Below are 23,526 nucleotides of genomic sequence, written 5' to 3'. Positions count from 1 at the left end.
TCAATGAGAATGTCAGATTTATAACTAATTTCTACGTGAATTTTGTCAGGTTGCCCAAAAAGTTACATATTTACAGTTTTACCAACATCATGCATTACTAACATCATGCTGCCATCTAGTGGATAGATTCATGAATCATGGCAACTCTCAAAATAGAAGACACTGTCTTGCAAGCAATTTACTGTAGCAGAACTCTTGACAGCGTTGCAAAACAACTGACATGATCACTAACAAAACATTGTGTCATTTACCATGCACATATAGGCCTATGCTAAATGTGTGATTTATTTCCACACTGCTAACAGGAGGAAATACTGCCAGAAATGAACCAACTGTAACGGGCGTGACTGTGCAGCAGGCATATGCACAGACAGGCGTCAACCTGTGCCGAGCACATACCCCTTTGCCCTCCGACTTGCAAAATGCCCTTTTGGGTGGCGGTAAAATGAGACACTTTTGTATAAAGTTGTATCATTGTTGTTCTGAACCGTCAAGTGTGTTTAGCTAGCTACCTAGTTTAAATATCAACAGTACTGCCACAGCAGCATAACATTTGATCATCAATATTCGGTCTGATTGGCTAATACGCACAGCAGAAAGTCAAAAAGGAGTGGTAGCATCAAAGACCCTTGCTCCGACCCAACTCCATCCCTTCCTCAGTCTGCAACAGCAACACAGGTAGTCTAGCCTCTAACTAACCAACGCATAAAACGAAGTATGGTTTAAGTACAAAAATAAATGAACATTAAGTTAAACATACATCCTGAGTTTGTGCTTTCTTTCCCAATTTTCTGAAACTTTGACACAATCAAAGATACACGGTAAAAGCCCACTTTAGAAGTTGCAGCAGATATTTTATAAAATAATCTTTGGATGCAAGATCTATTGACCAATTGCACATACACTTTTTTGTTTAGTTCAGGTTTGTAATTGGTTAAAAATGTTCAGACTTTCACATTGTGGTACCCAACTCACAGAAAAGTAGATGTTTTGCCAGAGGTATTGCATTCTTGTGGACATTTCCTCACATTTGAAGCAGAATTACATTCTACATTTCCTGTTATGTAATCAATTATTTTAATTACTTTTGTAAATGACGTATTAAGTGTCATTCAACCAGTAATATTTTCTATGTTTTCTATACTGAATCCCTGCCAATCATTGAAACTCATGACTTATGGTAGGGAGTCTCTCTGCTCCATCATACTGCTCTGTCTTACTACCCTTTGTCTATTTCATATTACAAATGCAAAATTATATTTTAAGATGTTCCTGAAATACTGTTTGAATCAATGATTAAATAATCACCTAATTTAAGAGTCATTGAACACTAGAATTAACATTTATTGCAATTGTCTATTCAGACATGGCTATCAGCACTCTTTTCCAGTAAGGATTACACAACCAATTGCTTAGAAATAGGAGAAAAGTTAATATTTACAAGCTACACCACTATATTACGAATGTTGATTATTTTCCTAAACATGTACTGACTTTACTTAAGATATATACACTACTGTTCAAAAGTTTGAAAACAAATGTCCTTGTTTTTGAAAGAAAAGCACATTTTTTGTCCATTAAAATAACATTAAATTGATCAGAAATACAGTGTAGACATTGTTAATGTTGTAAATGACTATTGTAGCTGGAAACTGCAGATTTTTTATGGAATATCTACATAGGCGTACAGAGGCCCATTATCAGGAACCATCACTCCTGTGTTCCAATGGTACGTTGTGTTAGCTAATCCAAGTTTATCATTTTAAAAGGCTAATTGATCATTAGAAAACCCTTTTGCAATTATGTTAGCACAGCTGAAAACAGTTGTTCTGATTAAAGAAGCAATAAAACTGGCCTTCATTAGACTAGATGAGTATCTGGAGCATCAGCATTTGTGGGTTCGATTACAGGACTAAAATGGCCAGAAACAAAGAACTTTCTTTTGAAACTCGTCAGTCTTATTGCTTCTTTAATCAGAACAACAGTTTTCAGCTGTGCTAACATAAGATAGTCATCTGGAATGCATTTCAATTAACAGGTGTGCCTTGTTAAATGTTAATTTGTGGAATTTCTTTCCTTCCTCCTTAATGCGTTTGAGCCAATCACTTGTGTTGTGACAAGGTAGGGGTGGTATACAGAAGATAGCCATATTTGGTAAAAGACCAAGTCCATTTTATGACAAGAACAGCTCAAATAACCAAAGAGAAATGACATTCCATCATTACTCTAAGACATGAAGGTCAGTAGTAGCCTCTCAAAGCTAAATTAATAATCAATAACATCCTTCCATCTCATTTGTCTGGAAATTAGTTAATTGGGTCATAATTTCCCACAGTATCTATGCAAGTCCAGTCTTTCGCCAAGACGGACGTCTACATTTTCACCTCGGAAAATCTTCAGAGGGAAAAAGTACCTGCTTCCAAGGTTGGTGGCGTAAACAGAGTGAGGTTGAGCACCAAAGAAACTGAGAATGTTCTCTTCCAAGTACCTCAAGTGTCCCCTAAACCAATGTGAGTGAGGGAAGTAAAAGTGTCTATGACTAGGTTTCCATCCAATTGGTGACACATTTTCATATGAATCTTCTAAAATCTGTATTAAAAACAATACAGGGATTTTCTCACGAGAGGTATGTTTCCATCAAACTGACTTGTTGAGGATAAAAGGCTGTGCTGATGACGTAGTGCACATAAACTGGGCCGGATTACTGAACGGTCACGCAGTGCCCTGGAGGTTGATGCCCCGGCGCACCAAATGCGATAGTCCGGCCCTGCACATAAAAATAAATGTTGCATTAAGTTCCCATGTAACAAATAAAACATAAGTTAAATGGGTTTCTAACTCTACTGATGGTTTTGTCACAAAAACGGTTGCGATAAATAGAAAACTTGCCCATTCTGGTTTTGGCGCATGCTCTCTAGACAAGAGTTTGCTGTTAAAGTGGACAGGTTAGGCTTATTTGATGACATATGGATAAGAGCAAGATCATTTTATTTGAAAATTGGTAGCCAAGCACTGATCATCATGTCACCAGCATTCAATAGCCTATACTCGATATTTAGCCTATTGTAAATTTGCATTATCACCGTGCACTTAACCACCATGTGAAGTTCATAATTGTCACGCCCTGATCTGTTTCACTTGTGCTTGTCTCCACCCCCTCCAGGTGTTGCCCATCTTCCCCACTTATCCCCTGTGTATTTATACCTGTGTGTCTCAATCTGTTGCCAGTTTGTCTTGTTTGTCAGCTCCTATCTTTTCCCAGCCTCTTTTTCTCGTCCTCCTGGTTTTTGACCCCTGCCTGTCCCTGACCCTGACTGCCGTTCTCTACCTTTGCTTGACTTCTGGATTACTGAACTCTGCCTAACGCTGAGCCTGCCTGCCGTCCTGCTCCTACTCTGGATTATCGACCCCTGCCTGCCTTGACCTGTCATTTGCCTGCCCCTGTTACAATAAACATTGTTACTTCACACAGTCTGCACTTGGGTCTTACCTTGATACCTGATAATAATAACTTATTTCATCAGCCTATAAACATTTGATGCTCTTCCACGTTGTGGTAGGCCTACAACGTAACATCACTTCACATTTACATCGATATGATGGTTATTATATCAATATTTGCGCATCAAGGCATTTCCATCACCATTTCTCGATTCATTTTATGGACTCCATATCGAATTAACAGTGTGTCAACATTTATGAATTTGAATCGACATTTCCTGTTTCCATCAGCCCTGTCATTGTTCTTTTTTTATGAGTCAGGTAATTCATCTGCATGAAATGGTTGGATGGAAACCTGGTTAGTACGTGTCGAGGATGACACGTGTCACTAGCATGACTAACAGTGTCCCTATGTTTGGTTAAACCATGGTGTGGTTAACAAGCATGTCTCAAAATGACATTAATGATTAATCGTGACTCTTACAATGGGAATTTTTTGAGCGTAGCACACAGCCGAAGTAGTCTTGAGCATTGAAGTCTGGATTTACTGCAGAGTAGAACATTTATCAGTTCATGTCAACTTCATGTGTCCCAAAATATGCATGTTTCAAACTATGAAACATTGTTAACTAACTTGTAGTGATAAAACACCTCAAACCAAAACATAGGCTTGGTAATTAACTTTCTTTAAAAAGTTAATTTTGTGATATCCAATTGATAGTTATGATCTTGTCTCGTCGCTGCAACTCCCCAACAGACTCGGGATAGGTGAAGGTCAAGAGCCATGCGTCCTCCGAAACATGACCCGCCAAGCAGCACTGCATCTTGACACACTGCTCGCTTAACCCGGAAGCCAGCCGCGCCAATGTGTCGGATGAAACGGACAACCGAAGTTAGCTTGCAGGCTCCTGGCCCACCACAAGGTGTCGCTGGTGCACGATGAGCCAAGAAAATCCCCCCGGCCAAACCCTCCCCTAACCCGGACAACGCTAGGCCAAATTGTGCGCCGCACCATGGGTCTCCCAGTCACGGCCGGCTGTGACACAGGTAATGAACTTTCAACAGCTTAACTCTACAAGCTTGTTAGGGGAGTGTATGTTGTAGTGTGGCAGGCATTGACCCTGGGCTCTCACCCTTTCTCTGGTCCTTGAGGAGCTTCTCCTGCTCCTCTCCAGAGCGGTTCATGAAGTCATTCCATTGCTGGGAGACAAACAAGGGGACAATGAGCTACAGTTTAGGGGAAAACATTTAGTTAGGGGTAGTGGTGGTAAAACGTTCAGCGAGTCTCACTTGCAACAAGCGAGGCCTGATTGAAGATAAATTGTTGGGACCAGTAGAATCCTACCTCCACGTAGTTGCCATTGGTGCAGACCACAGTGAAGTTTGAAGGGAGGGCAGTCGCTGCATACCTCTGCCTCATCTTTGGAGGACTCATTTCTTTCAAGAAGATGGTAGCAACCTTTTATTTTTGGACAGAGGAAAAGAATAGGCATCGTTAAATGTTGATAAAMATGTTGATAAAATGCTGTGTGGCTAATGGCTATGACTAATGGATGTGTTCAGACATGCTGCAATCAAGCTAGTGGGTATTGATAATATGTGCTGAACAAGCATCTTCTATCTGTAGCAACCCAACATCTGCAGCAGAGTGAGAACTTACTGTTCTCCTGCCGCCTTTGGTTCTTCTTGCCTTTGACTCTGGGTGTGAGGTCAGAGTTGCGTATAGCCTGGTTGATGAAGAACTGTTTCTTCTTGGTCAGAGACACACATTTGGCTGGGGAGTTGGGCAGAGAGGTGCATTTGTGCTCCTCTATCAAGCTGGGAAAAATAGAGAGCATTCATTTTGAGGACTGATGCATTTGGAGGTGACCTCTTCACAAAATATTGATTTGTTCCTGTGTAGCTAGTTACTTCTAAATGGCCTTACTATAGAATAAAGTAGTATACCATCTTGCTATAACTATACTGAGCATAGAATAGGTTAGATTTCAAAGCCACGCTCCATTCAGATTCTCGAGCTCTGATTGGTCGTTTTTCACTGTTGCCACTTTTAGACCAGATGGCAACATTGTAGTTGAGAGAAGGTGCACAAACAAACACATTGCTCATGCAAATTAAGTTGCTGACGATCTGTCATGATGAGAAACAAAAAATTGTTGGCTGGCTACATCGTAAAAGTACGTAAGTGTATGTAGAAGAGGTCTAGTCAGAGAATATAACGACTGGCTATAAAAAAAGGCTGCCAGATATCTTGCATGAGCAGAGCAGAGGGGTAAAGGGCTCAAGCATTAAACTGCTAACCAGTTTAGCAACTTGCTTACTTACTAGGGTCTGATATTGAAATGGCTTCAATATCAATGTAACATCTGCCCCACACAGTATCTGTGCGTTGGCGATGTTGATGAGTATGACGTGTCTCGTCTCTGATGCCCAGGAAGCTACGATTCAAACTTCCATTAGACAACTCTGCAAGCGTTATAATGTCAACGTATTTTAGTTACTCAAAAAATATGGAGTTTCGCTGAGAAACTATCTTCATTTACTCCCGTTAATACCAGTATGTACTTCCAAAAAAGGTCTTAATAAAAATGTACAAGCAGCCAGGGTCACACGCCAACATTCAGACATCATTTAAAAACAAAGCATTTGTGTTTAGTGAGTCCGCCAGATCAGAGGCAGTAGGGATGACCAGGGATGTTCTCTTGATAAGTGTGCGAATTGGACCATGTTCTGTCCTGCTAAGCATTCAAAATGTAACGAGTACTATTAGTTGTCCGGGAAAATGTATGGAGTAAAAAGGACATCATTTTCTTTAGGAGTGTAGTGAAATAAAAGTAAAAGTTGATATAAATAGTAAAGTACAGATACCCCAAAAAAGTATTTAAGTATTTTTACTTAAGTACTTTACACCACTGATATTTAGTAACTAACATATTTCAACATTATAACCAGTGGTGATTTTAGCATGTAAATCTTGGTGGGGCAAACTAAAATTATATATTTTTTGATGCATGCCAGCAAAGCCACAACAACACTAAACAATATATTTATTGCACTATAACGGTGACAAACGGTGCACACAAACTGTTAGGGCCTACATAAAGCTGTCCCAACAGCAGTCCCAAAACCTTACTACTGCTACACCTGGTTATCAGCGGAGCCTTGTCTGGCAGTGAAACCGTTCATTCAGCCTCATTTACTGCCTTTAAAAAAATAAATAGCTGATATGGCTGACTTGTTTAAACAAATGTGGTTTCTATTGACAATTGAGATGTACAAACTATGGCAAAAGGGGAAGACGAGCGGATTAGAGGAAATATGTAATTTCGATTAAGACATTACTGAGCGAGCTAGGATATACACGTAGCCAATATAACTATTTGTTCAGCACGTTTGAAATGTTCTGAATTCCGTCGTTGTACATGGGCCGTTCTTACAGTATTCTCCCAGTAKACCAAGTCAGAACCGTAGGATAAATAAGGGGGATATAAGCAGACAATGAAAGCTCTTACAATATTCAATGATTACATTTCTATAAAACATGCTATAGGCTAGCTACATGTGCGCCACCAAGTCAGAACAGTAGGCAAAATTAAGAGGGAGAAAGGGACCAAATTATTAGGGTGAGGCACATGGGATACTAACAGCTTACTACACAACATACACTTAGTATTCACTTTCTTAGCTACAGTATACATATCTCCCTGGCATATTACATAATTCATGCAGCAGCATTCAATACATTTTTGGACTCAGCTTGTTGTGCGTTGCTCACTTGAACAGAAAGGTGGCGCGGCAGTCCTTCGTGGGCAAATTGTGTCATTAAACTTTGTCATTCTATGGATTTATAGTGCTTTCAAGACAATTGGGAACTCGGAAAAAAACAAGGTTGAATCATGATGACATCAGTGATCTTCAGGTCGGAGCTCTAGAAAGAGGCCAGAGTTCCCGACTGCAATTCCGAATTGGATGACCATTCAAAACGTATTTTCCCAGTCGGAGCTTGTTTTTTTTCTGAGTTCCCAGTTGTCTTGAACTCACTGAAGTTAGATTTCCCAGTCCTGAGTTTCCAGTTGTTTTGAGCACGGCAGAAGTCATGTTGGATTGACAGCATGGCCAATGTTGAATGTTTATCCTTTTAAGCTTGGAAAAGAGACCTTTAAATACAGACTTGGGACCACACATCCACTCAACTGAATAACAGGCTAGAGACTGCTTTGCAACACTTGCAGTTAGCCACCGGCAGTGGCTAACTTCCAAACCATTCATAGTTGAATTTGCGATTTCCAACTTGTGTAATGTTTATGTTCAATGGCCGATGAGCACCGATACGTTTTATCTATAATTTCTATTCATTATTTCTCCTCCTATGACAAGGATTTAAAAGGATTTGCCAGTAGATTGTCGACTTGATTCATGATGATGACTGCTAGCTTGCTAGCTAAGATTTTGAAAGTATGATGTTGACAGTCCAATTAAAACTACTGTAGATATAACGTGATTTGAAGTCATTTTCTCTGTGGTCAATGACCTTGAGCCTTCTTGGATGGCCCTTCTAATGTAACTCTGTGGAAGCACCCAAGGGGCTTGAATTTTCTAGCTCTCACCTGAAGTAGTGTCCCCATGAGTGACAGAAAACTGAGTCAATTAAGGCACAACTAGAGAACATTACCAACCCCTACGCTCCGTATTATCCGCGGGCTGCCCCACCACCACAGAAAGCACTGAGCTATGCTGAAACCCCTGCATTTTGGAGCTGCCTTACTCAAGAAAGCAAAAAAGAAACCATGTTTGTATGCGGCTTTAACTCAATGATTCAAAAAAAWTTTTTTACATTGTTTGCAAACTGATATGTGACTCATATCAAGAAACTAGGCGCATGTCGCGTCGTCTTCAACGTGAACTTTCATGTGCCTTAATAACAAACTTGTATGCCATCTGTAAATACGAATACAATTGTTAATTTATGAGCCTAGTTGGCTTAGCCACGGAAAAAGACAGGAACCTTCCCGCTAGCCATGATTAGCTGAAATAATGAGTGGACATGGACATGCCGAGAGATGAGTTCGGATTGGTCTGCAATGTAACACGCTTCTTTCTAATATGAGCTGGTCAGTATGTGTAGGTAATCCTTTTTAACACAGCTTTTTGGAAAGATATCACATAGTAGGACTGCATAAGTGTGTCCTACTTCCAGTGTGCGCTCTGAACACTCCGAGAGCGAAACGCTCTGAATTTACAAACGGCCAGAGCACACTCTGGCACTCCAGATTAAATTTACGAACACACCCGTAGTATAAGTAAGCCTTTAGTCGTGAAATCTTTGGTTGTTTAGTACATGGCCTCACATGTGAATCCTTGAAGAGATGGGTGGGGCTAAAGCTTAAGAGGGTCTGAAGGATACTGAATGGGTGTAGACAAAGAAGAGCTCTCAAGTAGGTACCAAAACTTGTAACCTCACTTTTGAGAAAATGGCCCTTGAATGTTTATCTTTCAAAGCAGAATTACTTTCCCATTGTTCCTCAACTGTAGTGTACGATATACAATTTTCTAGCTCGGAGTCTCTACTTTTATCCAATGTAAAAAGCATATTTTCAAATTTTGCTACATAAGACCCAATATAGCCGGTCGGTCACGTATGTGACACGTATTAATGCCAGAATAACATGCAAAACAGGCTAAACAGGTGGGCCTCTGCCTCAACTGCCCTGAATGACGGGTCACCACTGAATTCTATGATTTCATTTTTTCCCCGTTTTTGTGAGAGATATGGCCAATTTAGTTTGTTTCCCGGCGTTTCAACTGAAGGGTATTGCGCTACTCTGCTCAACATGGCTTTCCATACAAATCCCTCCATTAAAAAAGGAACCTGGTTTTTGGTCGCTTTCTCATTATAAAAACCGTCATGGTGAAATGAATCCTACCACTATGTATAGCTTTATTATGTGTGCCTGCGTCAGCCACATAGCCTAGAAAAACCGCCATGCATGCATCCAATTTATTTTGTCAGGCAAGTCCACATTATTCTCACATATTTTAGAATGTAATAATAATTTGAATATCAATCCATTGGCAAGGCCCAAAGTATTCATTATTCTTAAAGTGGTAATAGCCTACTTTGACACTTTTCTACAATCACCAGAGAGAACTCAAAGATAGTAAATCCGTGTTTCCTATCGAGTGACATGTGTGTAGATCTTTGTTTTGGTAGCACTGTGTGACGTACTGTCATCTACTTCTACACATGGACACAGCTGTGTCGCAGAGAAATGACTAGTTCTGGCAAAGATGCTGGAGAATTCTAGATGTGCGGCAGCTTGCGCGGTACAAAATGATTTACTATCTTTGAGTTTTCTCTGGTGTTTGTAGAACCACCTGCAACTGGACACTAAAATTTATAAGATTCGTTTTCCAGAATCGATAACGAAGAGAGTATCACCAATACCAGGTTAGTTGAAAAATCTATGGCTGTATTTGTCTAGGCAAACCTGTAATACTGACGAATGAGTTTAGAAATCAAGCTCTGTTTATCTTATTGCAGGGCACATTGGATACATTTTGCCCAGCTGTTTTTAGAGAAGATTATATTGCAATGTATGCTATGTGTGTTGGATATGCTGTGTTGGCTAATATGCATTCTAGCATACATGACACACACACACACACTTGTATCTACATGCTTTTATGTGGGTTTCTATGCAAAGTAGATGTTTGAATGTTTTTTAAGCCTGCGGCTAGTTGTTAAACCTCCATTCTAGCATACTTGACACACACAAACATATTTGGATCTACATGCTTTTATGTGGGTTTCTATGCAAAGTAAATGTTTGAATGTTTTTTAAGCCTGCGGCTAGTTGTTAAACCTCCATTCTAGCATACTTGACACACACAAACATATTTGGATCTACATGCTTTTATGTGGGTTTCTGTGCAAAGTATATGTTTGAATGTTTCTTTAAGGCCGCAGCTAGTTACTTGAAATGAGACATATCATGATTCAAAACTGTTATTCACTGACAAAGATGGCTAATGAAACATTAGCCCCTCCTGAGCAGGCAAATGTACATTTACAGTAGCTGGCTAGGCTAGTAAAAGTTACATTGGCTAACTTTCAATAAATTGGCTAGGTGTAGGTAGTAGGTGTAGATATCGCCATAGGCTACTTTGGGCCATTTGGTAGTTTAGTCTCCCCAGCAAGTTGAAAGGACATATAGGCAAGCCGACAAGAATCAACTTTTTTTTAAATACCTAGACGTTCGAGGGCAGCAAAGACTGGAAGTAGTTATACGACATATCTAAAACAAGCGAATTCGATAGAGAAACTTCTCTAGCTAGCCAGCCAACTACTYTCATTGTTAGCAGGTCGTGTAACAAATTAGTGGTAGAATAACTTTGTGACAGCCAAGTATGTTAATAACGACACGTGAGGCTGCAGAAAAAGTTTATTGAAATGGCAAAAAAGGGTCAGTAAGTTGCTTAGAATGCCGCCAAAGTTAGGCTAATTACATGGGAGTAAAGGCTGTACCCTACTCGGGGGCGTGGCCACATTAATACTTTAATCCAGTTGAAGCAATCTGATTATATAGTGTGAGTTCTACAGTAGACCTAGCTACATAAACTGTATGTGTGTAAGCATCTCTCTCTGACAATGTGAACTTTTTGTTTACAACAAAAAAAGTTGGGGGGTTATCAGCATTGCTGGCTTCATTAAAAACGGTCAATCTGTTGTTTCCACTTCCCAATAACAGCACTTACAGTTGACTGACGAACTGATTACAAACTCAAAGACACCAGCAATAGTGCTGAGGAAAGCGGATGCCCCACACTCCTATGTGGTTGACCCAGGCTCAGCTGAGGTACGGAAGAACAAAACACACGTCAGAGCTCTACCAGATCTACCAGCCACACAGGCTGAGGCCACAGACAATGCACAAAAAGAGGGGGAAGGAGAGAGAATGCTCACAGAGCCACAAGCTCGCTCAAAAAGGGATGTGAAGCCACCAGAGTGGCTGAAAGACGATATTATGTGAATAGAATACATACTGTTGGGGACTGAAAAACATCCCCACAGCATGATGTTGCCATCACCTTGCTTCACTGTAGGGATGGTGCCAGGTTTCCTCCAGACGTGACGCTTGGCATTCAATCTTGGTTTCATCAGACCAGAGAATCTTGTTTCTCATGGTCTGAGAGTCCTTTAGGTGCTTTTTGGCAAACTCCAAGCGGGCTGTTATGTGCCTTTTACTGAAGAGTGGCTTCTGTCTGGCCACTCTATCATAAAGGCCTGATTGGTGTAGTGCTGCAGCGATGGTTGTCCTTCTGGAAGGTTCTCTCATCTCCACAGAGGAACTCTGTCAGAGTGACCATCGGCTTCTTGGTCACCTCCCTGACCAAGGCCCTCCCCCAATTTTTCTCAGTTTGACRGGGCGGCCAGCTCTAGGAAGAGTCTTTGTGGTTCCAAACTTCTTACATTTAAAAATGATGAAGGCCACTGTGTTCTTGGGGACCTTCAATGCTGCAGACATTTGTTGGTACCCTACCACAGATCTGTGCCTCGACACAATCCTGTCTCTGAGCTCTACGGACAATTCCTTCAGCCTCATGGCTTGGTTTTTGCTCTGACATGCACTGTCAACTGTGGGACCTTATATAGACAGGTGTGTGCTTTTCCAAATCATGTCCAATTAATTGAATTTATCACACGTGGACTCCAAGTTGTAGAAACATCTCAAGGATGATCAATGGAAACAGGATGCACCTGAGCTCAATTTCAAGACTCAAAGCAAAAGGTCTGAATACTTAGGTAAATAAGCCATTTCAGTTGTTTTTTTTGTTTATACATTTGTCAACATTTCAAAAAAACTGTTTTTGCTTTGTCGTTATGTGGTATTGTGTATTAGATTGATGCGGGGTGAAAAAATATTTGATCCATTTTAGAATAAGGCTGTAACGTAACAAAATGTGGGAAAAGTGAAGTGGTCTGAGTACTTTCCGAATGCACTGTATATTTGTTAGCTGAGGGATTSTCCTAAGACATGCAAAACATGTCAACATGGTGAACTATTGCCCAGTTCCTGTGCTATATTTGGATGTGTGTAATAATCACTTTCCTTTCAACACAGAGGGATTGGCCTAGTCCCAGAAATGTCAGTCAGAGGATTGTAATGTGGGAGGCAACCAGTTTGCCTAGGAAGACAAGGATTGGCTTGAAACCAGAGTCTAAACACTCTCACTGACGTGAACCATGGACTCAAATGCAAACACTAAGATTAACCTGAAATACATACAATATTATGACTGTGTGATTGAACCACTGCATGACAAAGGTCCTTAATAAGCAAGATGAAGACGAAGAGCCTAACAGGTTGGGGAAAGTGTGTGTGGCACCCAGCATCACTCTTACCTAGCTAATCAGCTTATGTGATTGGCTGGAAATTTCAGAGGAGGGAGGGAGCGTTTACCCTGTGTGTTACGGCAGAGGTGGTAGGCAGCTTATACTGGAGCAGCACTGTCAACACAAGAGAAGACTGAATGATGAGCACTCACATTTGCTCGGTTCGTAGGGAGGATGAGAGCGACGCACTGAGATGAGGATGAGGAACAGGAACAGGGGATCTGGAGTAAGGGAAAGGGAAGACATCATCATACACACAGGGGCTAGTGGCTAGTATAGCCCAATGGCCATAAAGGCTTCATTCATTAGACTACAGCATGGATATCAATTTCATTCATGATAAAAGGGGACATGTTCAGTAGAAACGTTAGAKTCAGAAACAGAATACATTATAGAATTTGTATAAAGAGAAATGTTGGTTCTTTATATCCAAGTTGTCTGTTAATGTGATGTAGGGCCAACTACTGCTACACCACAAAACCTGTTTTGTTCAATTCCCAACACGTTCCTTCTGCGGTAGATGTTCTTCCAGAGTAGGAGCAATAGCAGAGTCCCAATCCCCATGTTGCGCTGCAAGGTGCTACCAACCCATTGTGCAGCACTATAGGAACAAAACATGAGGGAGAGCAGAGTTACTTACCTGTGTTCTGACCCCCCAAGAATTACACAACAGCAGTGCTAGCACCTCCACTTGGAAATGTCAAACAGGCAGAAAAATAGGGATATTTGTTATTCCAACTGATATCTTATTTCCACTTAATGCCAAAGTACATGGAAAATTCAGGTGCAGGCGGGAGCATACTGTCCTATAAGTCCTACTTCCCTACAGGCAGCAGACGACACCGGTAGATCACACCAGCTTAATCCAGAAAATAAACAGGCTTTTTTAATACACCTGTGATGGAACATTTTAACTTGTGAAGAGACTGACTTGAAAATGTTCATCTTGTCTTAGTGTCATAAATAATCCTTGGTTTCTGCCTGTGCTTGGTAAAGATATGAGGGGGTGGCGACATGACCTCCTCCTTAGGACCACCTGGCAGAACACCCAGAATATGTTCTATAAGTTAAGATAGGAGACTATGCCAGAGACTTGCTGGAACCAACCCTATGAACTACGCCAATGTAACGTGTCTGTAACCTGTATATAAGAGATCTGACGGGACTGCCCCGAGAGAGCTCCTGACAGGTGTGTACTATGGTGCATCCAGTTTCTTGGAACCTCTCCAGTTAACTGTTAATAAACAATTATTAATTTAAGATTGACTTCGAGTGACCCTGTGTAGAATTTCCACGACACACCTTTGTACATTACAGATGGGTTTAGTGTAGCTACTAGAGTTTTTTTTACACCTTTATTTAACTAGGCAAGTCAGTTAAGAACACATTCTTATTTTCAATGACGGCCTAGGAACGGTGGGTTAACTGCCTTGTTCAGGGGCAGAATGACAGATTTTTACCTTGTCAGCTCAGGGATTCAATCTTGCAACCTTACGGTTAACTAGTCCAACGCTCTAACCATCTGCCTCACGAGGAGCCCGCCTGTTACGCGAATGCAGTAAGAAGCCAAGGTAAGTTGCTAGCTAGCATTAAACTTATCTTATAAAAAACAATCAATCATAATCACTAGTTATAACTACACATGGTTGATGATATTACTAGTTTATCTAGCGTGTCCTGCGTTGCATATAATCGATGCAGTGCGCATTCGCGAAAAAGGACTGTCGTTGCTCCAACGTGTACCTAACCATAAACATCAATGCCTTTCTTAAAATCAATCCACAGAAGTATATATTTTTAAACCTGCATATTTAGCTAAAAGAAATCCAGGTTAGCAGGCAATATTAACCAGGTGAAATTGTGTTACTTCTCTTGCGTTCATTGCACGCAGAGTCAGGGTATATGCAACAGTTTGGGCCGCCTGCGTCATTGCGAACTAATTTGCCAGAATTTTACGRAATTATGACATAACATTGAAGYTTGTGCAATGTAACAGGAATATTTAGACTGATGGATGCCACCCGTTAGATAAAATACYGAACGGTTCCGTATTTCACTGAAAGAATAAATGTTTTGTTTTCGAGARGATAGTTTCCGGATTCGACCATATTAATGACCTAAGGCTCGTATTTCTGTGTGTTATTWTGTTATAGTTAAGTCTATGATTTGATAGAGCAGTCTTGACTGAGCGATGGTGGGCACCAGCTCGCTCGTAAGCATTCATTCAAACATATTCCTATTTACAAGTGAAGCTGTCCCAAATAAGTCATTTCAGTAACTCGTTGATTTAAACTCTCCATTTCAAGTGTTTGTAATTGGAGATTAAAACATCTGCCCACTGGTCGATGTTGATTGGCTAAAAGATGATTATGACAGGGGGTCACAGAAACCCATTTCCTATCTGATTGGTTGCAACTCTGTCAATTCTACCTATATTTTGTTACACAAATGAAGCCTATTGGCCAGGAGTATGAGAGTTACGGTTAAACAAGGTTGACTAATATTGCTACATAATAACAGAAAAAAGTACAGAGGTTATAATATATTCTTAGGTGTAGAATAAAACAATATAACTCAACATTTCTTAGTTTTTTTGTAGACGCCTTCCTTTAAAAAATATAAAACATTCTGCATGACATATTGCATGCACACAACATTCAACAGGAATTGTGTTCSCAAAAGAATAAGTGGCATTGCAGTATACAACTGATTTCAATAGTGGAGTGATTAAATATTCATCAAGATCATTTTATTCCGTTGCACAACTTTTCAAAAAATGTGCTATTGTGTGCCCTTAATACATGACCCTGATACTCACCTGTGGTGGCTAATGTGGCCGGGCCATATCCCCATCACAGAAATMATGTAGGGCGCTAGATGCCATTGCCACCCTGTCACTGTAGGGTCAGACCTAAAACTCATAAAAAATAAGTTCCATACATTGCAGAGAATGACCCACCATACAGCTACTCCCACTTATGAGCATTCTAAGACATCAATATTGTCACAGGGTTATATATATATTTTTTTTTTCTTCCATTTTTCCATTATTGGATCAAATATGAAACTTTGGAGGTAGAACAAGGACATATCACACAATACCATCAGAACAGCAGCATACAATACAGGGTTTAGTCACACGTCCCCAGTTCATAATCAATTCAATTGAAAAACAAATGGCAATTGTTTGGGATATATTATTTAAATAAACATACAAAACTGCAGTCATWAAAAATATACACTAAGTGTACAAAACATTAAGAGCACCTTCCTAATATTGAGTTGCAGCACCTTTTGCACTCAGAACTGCCTTAATTTGTCAGGCATGGGCTCTACAAGGTGTCAAATTGGCTGGACGTCCTTTCGTGGTGGACCAWTCTTGATACCCATGGAAAAGCTGTTGAGCGTTTCCCTGTTCAAAAGCKCCTTAAATATTTTGTCTTGCCCATTCACCCTCTGAATGGCACACATACACAATCCATGTCTCAATAGTCTCAAGGCTTACAATCCTTATTTAACCTGTTTCCTCCCCTTCATCTTTCTACACTGATTGAAATGGATTTAACAAGTGACATCAGTAAGGGATCATAGCTTTCACCTGGAATCATCTGGTCAGCCTATGTCATGGAAAGAGCAGGTGTCCTTAAGGTTTTGTACACTCAGTGTATATCTCTAACACTAAAGGCAGTTTCCTTTGATTCTGAAAATACAGAACTACGTTCTGAATTCTTCCAGGCACTGAAATGGGAACAATAGGGAATGGCATGCACAACGTAAAATCTTTCAGCATATTAATAGTACACTGTTCGGAGATACATAACAATGTAACAGTGATGTAGTAGTCGCTTGTTGATGTGCATGTTACTCAATGACATTGTTTAGAGGTGGGAAGCACGTAATGACGAGAGATATGGACCAGCTATCTTKAATTTAGGCTCCTCTCCATGAATTCAAGTTCCACTGAGCTGAGGCACATCGGCAACTAAAGAATGGTGGTGGAAGCAATTCATTGGAGGTACTACTATAATTAGTATAGTAGTAAGATAACTGAGATTGTCAATAGGAAAAGTGAGGTTATCTGCTTTAACATCTCATAAATATAAACAGAGATTTATTAACAATTCGATCTTTCAAAACATTTGCTGTATCATCCTGATATTCCAGCATACATCATAAAATATTCTGTTCAGGTGGATAACCACATTATGTTCAGTGGTGTATCAATAGCCAGGTGATACAGTCCAATTGCATAGTCCTATTTGAGGCTGCATGTGTGCATGTGTATAGCTTCAAAACGGTATTCTTCCTTGTTTGCTTCTGAGAGCACCAGCAGCATTCTCTCCTCCGTTCTCTCAGAGAAATACTGGCGTTTCTTGTCCCGTTAAAAGGCGATATGTAGAGGCTGGCATGGTCTTCAAGTGAATCTGTTCAGAAAGACGAACACAGCTATGAATGACAATGCTAATATTTCTATGGCCAATTAATTGACTTATTGAGTAATGTTCTGTCAACACAGAGAAAGTAGGATTCATGAAATGAAAGTGTGAAATCTAGTGCTTCTGATCTGAGTTGGTGTTCAATTCCTCTCTCACCTCCCCGACTGCGTTAGTCAAAATGTGGATGATCTTCTCGTGAGGAGTGGCTACCACACTCTGCCCATTGATTTCAATGATGCGGTGTCCGACCCGGATGCCCCCTCTCTCTGCGATCCCTCCACGCATCAAACTGCAGATCTGCTCAAGGCAATGAGAAAGAGGATGGATGAGAAAGATAGAAAAATACAGATTAAAAGATAAGTGAGAGAGTTTTGAGGTGAGTGAAAAAGGACAATTGACAATTTTAGCTTGACTACTATAGAGTTCCTAAAATGGATGCCGTACACCTACTATTCAGTCTAAAATGCTGTTTCAGACCACATCAATTTAAGATTCACTTTTATCTCTATTCCAGACCATGTTCACTGTGATAAACGAAAAGAACCTCAAATTAATACTACTCAGTAGTGACTGGACTGGGCCTTAGCAAAAACAAAAAAAAGAATAATAAAAACGTAAATAAAACATGAATGTTGGATCCTGTTTGGGGATTCTGTCTGGCAGTTGTATCCATACAAGTTTGTAGAGTAAAATAATAAAGCAACTGTCACTTACAATCCCGTCCTCTACACTGAAGCCKAACTGAAATTTTGGGTCCGGTCGCTTGATAATTGCCATGGTGACGGGAGGGCAGTGAACGATACTGAGCTTCACCTCTGCTTGTTTTTTAAAATCCTTTTACAAAAACAAAAGTGGAAAAAAGACATAATACAAATACTAGAAAGATGTCTGCAAAGATAAATGTCTCTGTCACCTTAAAGTATCTGTTCACTAACTGCATTCTGTGCTTCTTAAATAATGAAAGACATTCACAGAATGAGAGGAGTATTGTGTGTGTGTGTCCGTGCATGTGCATGGAATACATTTAACAAAACAACATTAGGTGACAAAATGCAACAACCTGCCATCAGGTCCAACCTCATGCCGAAATAATACCTGGAAAGCAAACATTTCCACCAATTCTTCTCCCTCTACATATCACACGCATCAGTCTCTATGACTTCAGCAATACAGCACCATCTAGTGTACATTCTAGGAACGACACAATAGACACGGTCAAGACAGCTCACAGGAACGAATGAAACAGGCACAGACACAGTCCCTCTCTTACCCGTATTATACTCTGGCAGGTGGCTATGGGGAGGCCCACCAGGCTAGTGCCATTGACTGACATGATGCGGTCTCCTATGCTGAGGGCCCCGCAGCGTTCTGCAGGACCACCGTGGAGCAGGTTGGCCACGACCACCGTGGGCAGGATGGAGCCCCAGCCCGACTCCACCACAGCCACCCCCACTATCTCCCCGGGAGCCTTGGAGATGGACACCTGGACACAGACAGTAGGGAGATGGTTTAAGAGAAAGGGGGTATTTCATGGGTGGTGTTCAATAGAGAAACACTGTAGCAAAACGTTTTGCAATTGAAAACAAAAAACGATGTTCTAATTGGAAAAGTTCAGGTATTACCTCACTCCATTTCAAAATGTTTTTTCCCCAACTGAACACAATGTTGATGTACATTCCACTTAAGACACATCATGAAATGTATGGTTCTGTTTCAACACTGTCTTGAGCAAGAAAGGAAGTGCTTGTTGCATAGTGTACAACCAGCAAATATCTATTCGGTTTATGAAGGCCAACATTTAACTCCATGCACAACCAAATGTTAACATAAAACAGATTTCATAGGCTCCTGGTTGATGGTTAAATCACCACTGACTACTTTCGATATGCGAACATGAGTCAATTAGATAAAGAGTAAAAACAGATGCTTATCTAGGCTAAAGGTAGGAGGAATACTGCGTTTAAAGGCCTACACTCAAAAGGAAACCCTGGCTGGTAATAACAACATGGTGCTGAAATACTGACGGGTTTCTGTACCTCTCTGATGTTATCTGAATCCGAGAAGTGTACCAGGTCTCCATTGTAGTGCTCCTGTGTCCCCAGGTAGTCACTATACTCGCTGGGCCTCAGCTCACTGGCCTTGATGCCGTTGGCTTGGAGGAACTGCTGGTAGGCCACACCGAAGGCCTGGCCAATCGCCTGAGCGATCACCTGGGCCTGCATGCAGGAGAGACACAGTGAGCCAGTGGGCATGTTCAAACGTGTCCCAGACTGGCAGGTAAGAGTACAATAATCCTTGTCATATAACAATACGGCAATCCTGTTCCTCCTCACAATCTAACAGAGCGTTTCAAGTTGTCAAAATAGTGGCTAACCATCAAGATATGGCCCATTGGTTTACCTCAATCCTAATATTAAACCTAACCATAATCTATCCCAAACTCTAATCTAACCATAACAGTAATGAACTGCTAATTTCCTCTTGTTTAATAACTCCTGGCATGGAAAAGTAACCTGGCTGCCAGGCTGTTTGTTTTTGTATTCAACAAAGCTCCGCTACCTAGTTGCATGGCAAGTACTGATGGCTCAAGTCCTGTAGAAAAAGACTGGCACTGGGAATAAAACATATATATTTTTTAAACAGTGCAACCTAATCTGATTATTTTCAACAACAAAAAAACGCCACAGAAAACCAATTGGACATAATGCTGTACYGTTTCTGCTTGAATGACTCACCTTGTCAGAGTTGAACACATGGCAGATCATGCAGCACTTTGTCTGTGGCCCGGGGGAGTTGACCCCAGCAGGGTTCCCCTCCTGGCCCTTACGCCCCCCGGCCGGCTTCCTGCGGGCCATCAGGACCACGGTGCTGCCGATGTCTGCGATGTAGGAGATCATCTGGAGAGGATGGTCCATCATGGCCTCCTGTAGGTGGAACAGAAGGGGTGAATGTGTGGAGGAAACATGTACTAACTGTTTACTAACACTTTCATGTAAGTTAACTAACACGTTAATGGTGCCGAGGCAATGATTTTTGGTAAAAGAATGTGAAAAAAATCCATGATGGACCCATTCCCACTKGGTCTAACAACGAAGAGGGCTAGGTTAGTCTAAGGCTGCATTTACACAGGCAGCCCAATTCTGATATTTTTTTCACTAATTGGTATTTTGTCCAATTAGATCAGCTCTGAAAAAGATCTGATATGAAAATATCTGATGTAATTGGTCAAAATACCAATTAGTAGAAAAAAATACTAGAATTGGGCTGCCTCTGAACACAGCCTAACAGCACCCACTATATAACTAGACGCAGCCAGCCATGCAGAAGGGAGCAAGCTGACAAACTGACCCACTTTGATTCTCTTTACTAGTCAACTGTACAGGATGAGTTTGACTCAAATTAGAGACACTGCTATTCAAGGAATGACCTTCAACTACTTTGTCATCCATTCAAACCACGTCATGCTCGGCTGATTGTGTCAATGGCAGCAGTTGCCTACCTGTGTGTCTGCGCTGAGGACTTTGATGCGCTGAGTGGAGATGAAGAGATCCACCTTGGTCATAGGCTGAGACTCTCCCTCTGGGGCCTGGAAGAAGACAAGAGCAAACCATTTGATGATACTTTTTAAAGCAGATCACCCATTCTTAGCAGAATGGTCTGAGCCATTCTGCCACCTCTGGTCTATTGGCCCTCCCATCCTTATGAGAGGCCAGTTTCGCACTCATCCCAGTCGAAGCTCTTCTCTGTCCTGGCATCCTAAGGAAGGAACAAGCTTCCCCCTAATGTCACTACACTCCCAGTCCATCTTCRGTAACGTCTGAAAACCTACCTCTTCAAACAGAATCTTAAATAATCCCCCAAAGAACAAACACCTTACCATTGCACTTGCCTTTCCTGCACTAACACTTGCATTTATCTTTTCATACTAGCCTTGACTTTGRTTAACTTTATTGAGGAAAGGTTTTCCTTTCTATGATCGTAGCAACACCCCATAGCAAGAAATATAACCCGCAAACGGTTCTGTCACAGCGTACTCTTACCCCAGCGGTCCGCAAACAACTGTGATATGTGATTTTTCTTACCTAGCTACCTTAAGAATAATGCACTTACTGTACGTCGCTCTGGATAACAGCGTCTGCTAAATGACTACAATGTAAAATGAAAACTCACTTTGATCCTGTCCACAGCCTCCTGGGCCTGTTTCATTCGAGCGTTGGTGGAGGGGTTCTTGTCAGACTTGAGCTGGGTGGAGCCCAGGTACTTGGCCCCAAATATGACCCCATCCAGGAGGTCATTTGGGTCACAGGGGCCAGGTACTGACAGAAACACATTACTATTATTATTTAGAGTCCAATGAGAGAAGCATAGACGTTTTACATACAGCCTAAATTGAGATTACCGTCTTTATAGGTTGGATGGTCCTCTGCGCCCTGTAAATGAAGAGGTCAGTGATTATTGAACAAAGTGAAAGACACAGCTCATTTGAACCAATCATCAGCAAAGTAATATACACTAATAACACCACCATTCATCATTGATAAACATATTTTAGCATGTCAAACTTACCCGCTGACTGTTGTCTGCAGAGTCTACCTCCGGAGCCTCCTCCCCTAACTTCATCCATACGGGCTCTGGGACCTCGTCCTCCGGGAAAGACTCCACGGAGTCATCCCTATTGCGCAGCCGCCAGCCGTTCCCAAAGTGTTCCCAGAATCTTTCGCCATCCTCCTGGTTGTAGGAGACCGACACCACCGCGTCCATCTCCCCTCTCCGGGCCATGTAAGGAGGAACCTTGATGTCAGAGGAACTGGACTGGGAAGCCCCTATCTCTGTACACTCCAACAGCCTCTCRGAGAAAAGCATCTCCGAGGCCTGTTTCAGGTTCTGCTCTGGGTCTGGTAGCAATGGGCTGATGTCCATCAACAGAGATGGGCCTGGAGGCTCAAATTCAGAGGGCTCAGAGAATMCTGATGGTGGTGGTGTAGGGTCAAAGGTTGAGTCCCTGGGGAGAGGGCTTTCTCCAATGACCTGGAGTCGGCTTAGCAGGTGGTGGATCCGAGTGTGGTCTTCGTCACCTGATCTCCTGATCTCAACCTTCTCCTCCACCTCATCCCCCACCACTCCTCCCTCTTTGCTAGGATCCAGAACCTGTTTGGTTGGGGTGTTATCCTCAGGAGCATAGTCGATTAGCTCCTCCTGGCTAACTACCTCAGAAGAAGCTGCAGTGTCACTGGTGTACAAGGGAGGTAGGGACTCACTTAATCCGTCCTCTGAACTGTCCACAGGGACCGAGGGAGGGAAGCTAGGGTCGTCCATCTCTTCCACTGAACCTGCTTCACTAGAGTCGTCTGARRTCCATTCTAGAGGAGGGGGCTCTATCAGGTTAAAGGAGTACAGGTCTTCTGATTCAGGGTAAGAAGCCTTGGAAGRAGCTCTAGAGAACTGAAATACAGTGTTCTCCTGTTGAGCTGAAGGTGAGGAAACGGTTTGTTTCTCCTCGTTTCCAGCAGGGCAATTACCTGCCTCCATTTTTTGGATAAGAGCACYGATCATAGGCAGCACATCACCAGGTTGAAATGATGGAGACTCCACATACAAGCCCCTTTCAATGCTTAGTAGGGTGTTTCTGCAATTTATAGGGGTAACTGTCGGAAGTTTGTATTTTGTCACTGTGAAAGTAGACCGTTTTTGCATTCACCATTTCTTGTGCAGGGGAATAATAAGAGCGACCACTCTTTTTTAGTCTCTTCATTGACCTATGTCCATCAAGATTGCAATGCTATTGCCTCAGGCTCAAAGTACATGTCATTATCATGCGTGTCACCAATATAGAAAGTACCCTTTGTGCATTTAGCCTATGACAATATGGTATGGTTTATTTGTATTAGGCTATTATGTGTATAATAACATTTGATCCATCTCTAACAAAATGACCAGTAAAAGAGCTGTAACAAATATAAAAATAGCATCATCAAAACATTGTATAAGTGATTATGATCATGGTGAGCTACTCACTTACAAATAAATACAAGACTCCAATCTTCTGAAAATAATTACAGAGAAAACACATTATATGCTGGAAGTGCTGCTAGAGAAATTACAGTAGCTGGATTGTCACTGCAGTTTGGATCACCCGAGCTAATTTGCTAGCTATCTAATTTAGCTACCTCTGGCTACTCAGCTAATTTACAGTCAAGAAGCGTCACTAAATAAGCTATCTTCCTGCTGGTTTGCCAACTACGAGACATTGAGGAC

The 23,526-nt window shown here is 41.4% G+C and overlaps 1 protein-coding gene, 1 long non-coding RNA gene and 1 pseudogene across 3 annotated transcripts; 1 reads left to right on the top strand and 2 right to left on the bottom strand.

Annotated features, from left to right (window-relative positions):
* Nucleotides 1-1,959: 1,959 nt before the first annotated feature.
* On the bottom strand, nt 1,960-16,317 carry LOC111975922 (R3H domain-containing protein 4-like; annotated as a pseudogene).
* LOC111975619 (amyloid-beta A4 precursor protein-binding family A member 3) lies at nt 15,563-22,965 on the bottom strand. Of its 2 annotated transcripts, XM_024004046.2 has the most exons (10): nt 21,838-22,965; nt 21,671-21,701; nt 21,442-21,587; nt 20,771-20,857; nt 20,007-20,195; nt 19,308-19,487; nt 18,542-18,754; nt 17,986-18,105; nt 17,428-17,568; nt 15,563-17,259 (listed from the first exon to the last, which is right to left on the bottom strand). In XM_024004046.2, the coding sequence occupies exons 1-10, from the start codon at nt 22,963-22,965 to the stop codon at nt 17,188-17,190; spliced, it is 2,307 nt and encodes a 768-aa protein (XP_023859814.1). In that variant the 3' UTR covers nt 15,563-17,187. The 2 variants fall into 2 exon arrangements, with proteins under 2 accessions (XP_023859814.1, XP_023859815.1); XM_024004047.2 differs by lacking the exon at nt 17,986-18,105.
* Nucleotides 21,497-21,942, top strand: LOC111975621 (uncharacterized). Its single transcript, XR_002878858.2, has 3 exons — nt 21,497-21,584; nt 21,682-21,773; nt 21,858-21,942. It is a non-coding gene; the product is annotated as an uncharacterized lncRNA (long non-coding RNA).
* Nucleotides 22,966-23,526: the final 561 nt, after the last annotated feature.

The sequence above is a fragment of the Salvelinus sp. IW2-2015 genome, linkage group LG16 (genome assembly GCF_002910315.2).
Source record: "Salvelinus sp. IW2-2015 linkage group LG16, ASM291031v2, whole genome shotgun sequence".
Classification (NCBI taxonomy): domain Eukaryota; kingdom Metazoa; phylum Chordata; class Actinopteri; order Salmoniformes; family Salmonidae; genus Salvelinus; species Salvelinus sp. IW2-2015.
This window is presented reverse-complemented; position numbering and strand designations above follow the sequence as displayed.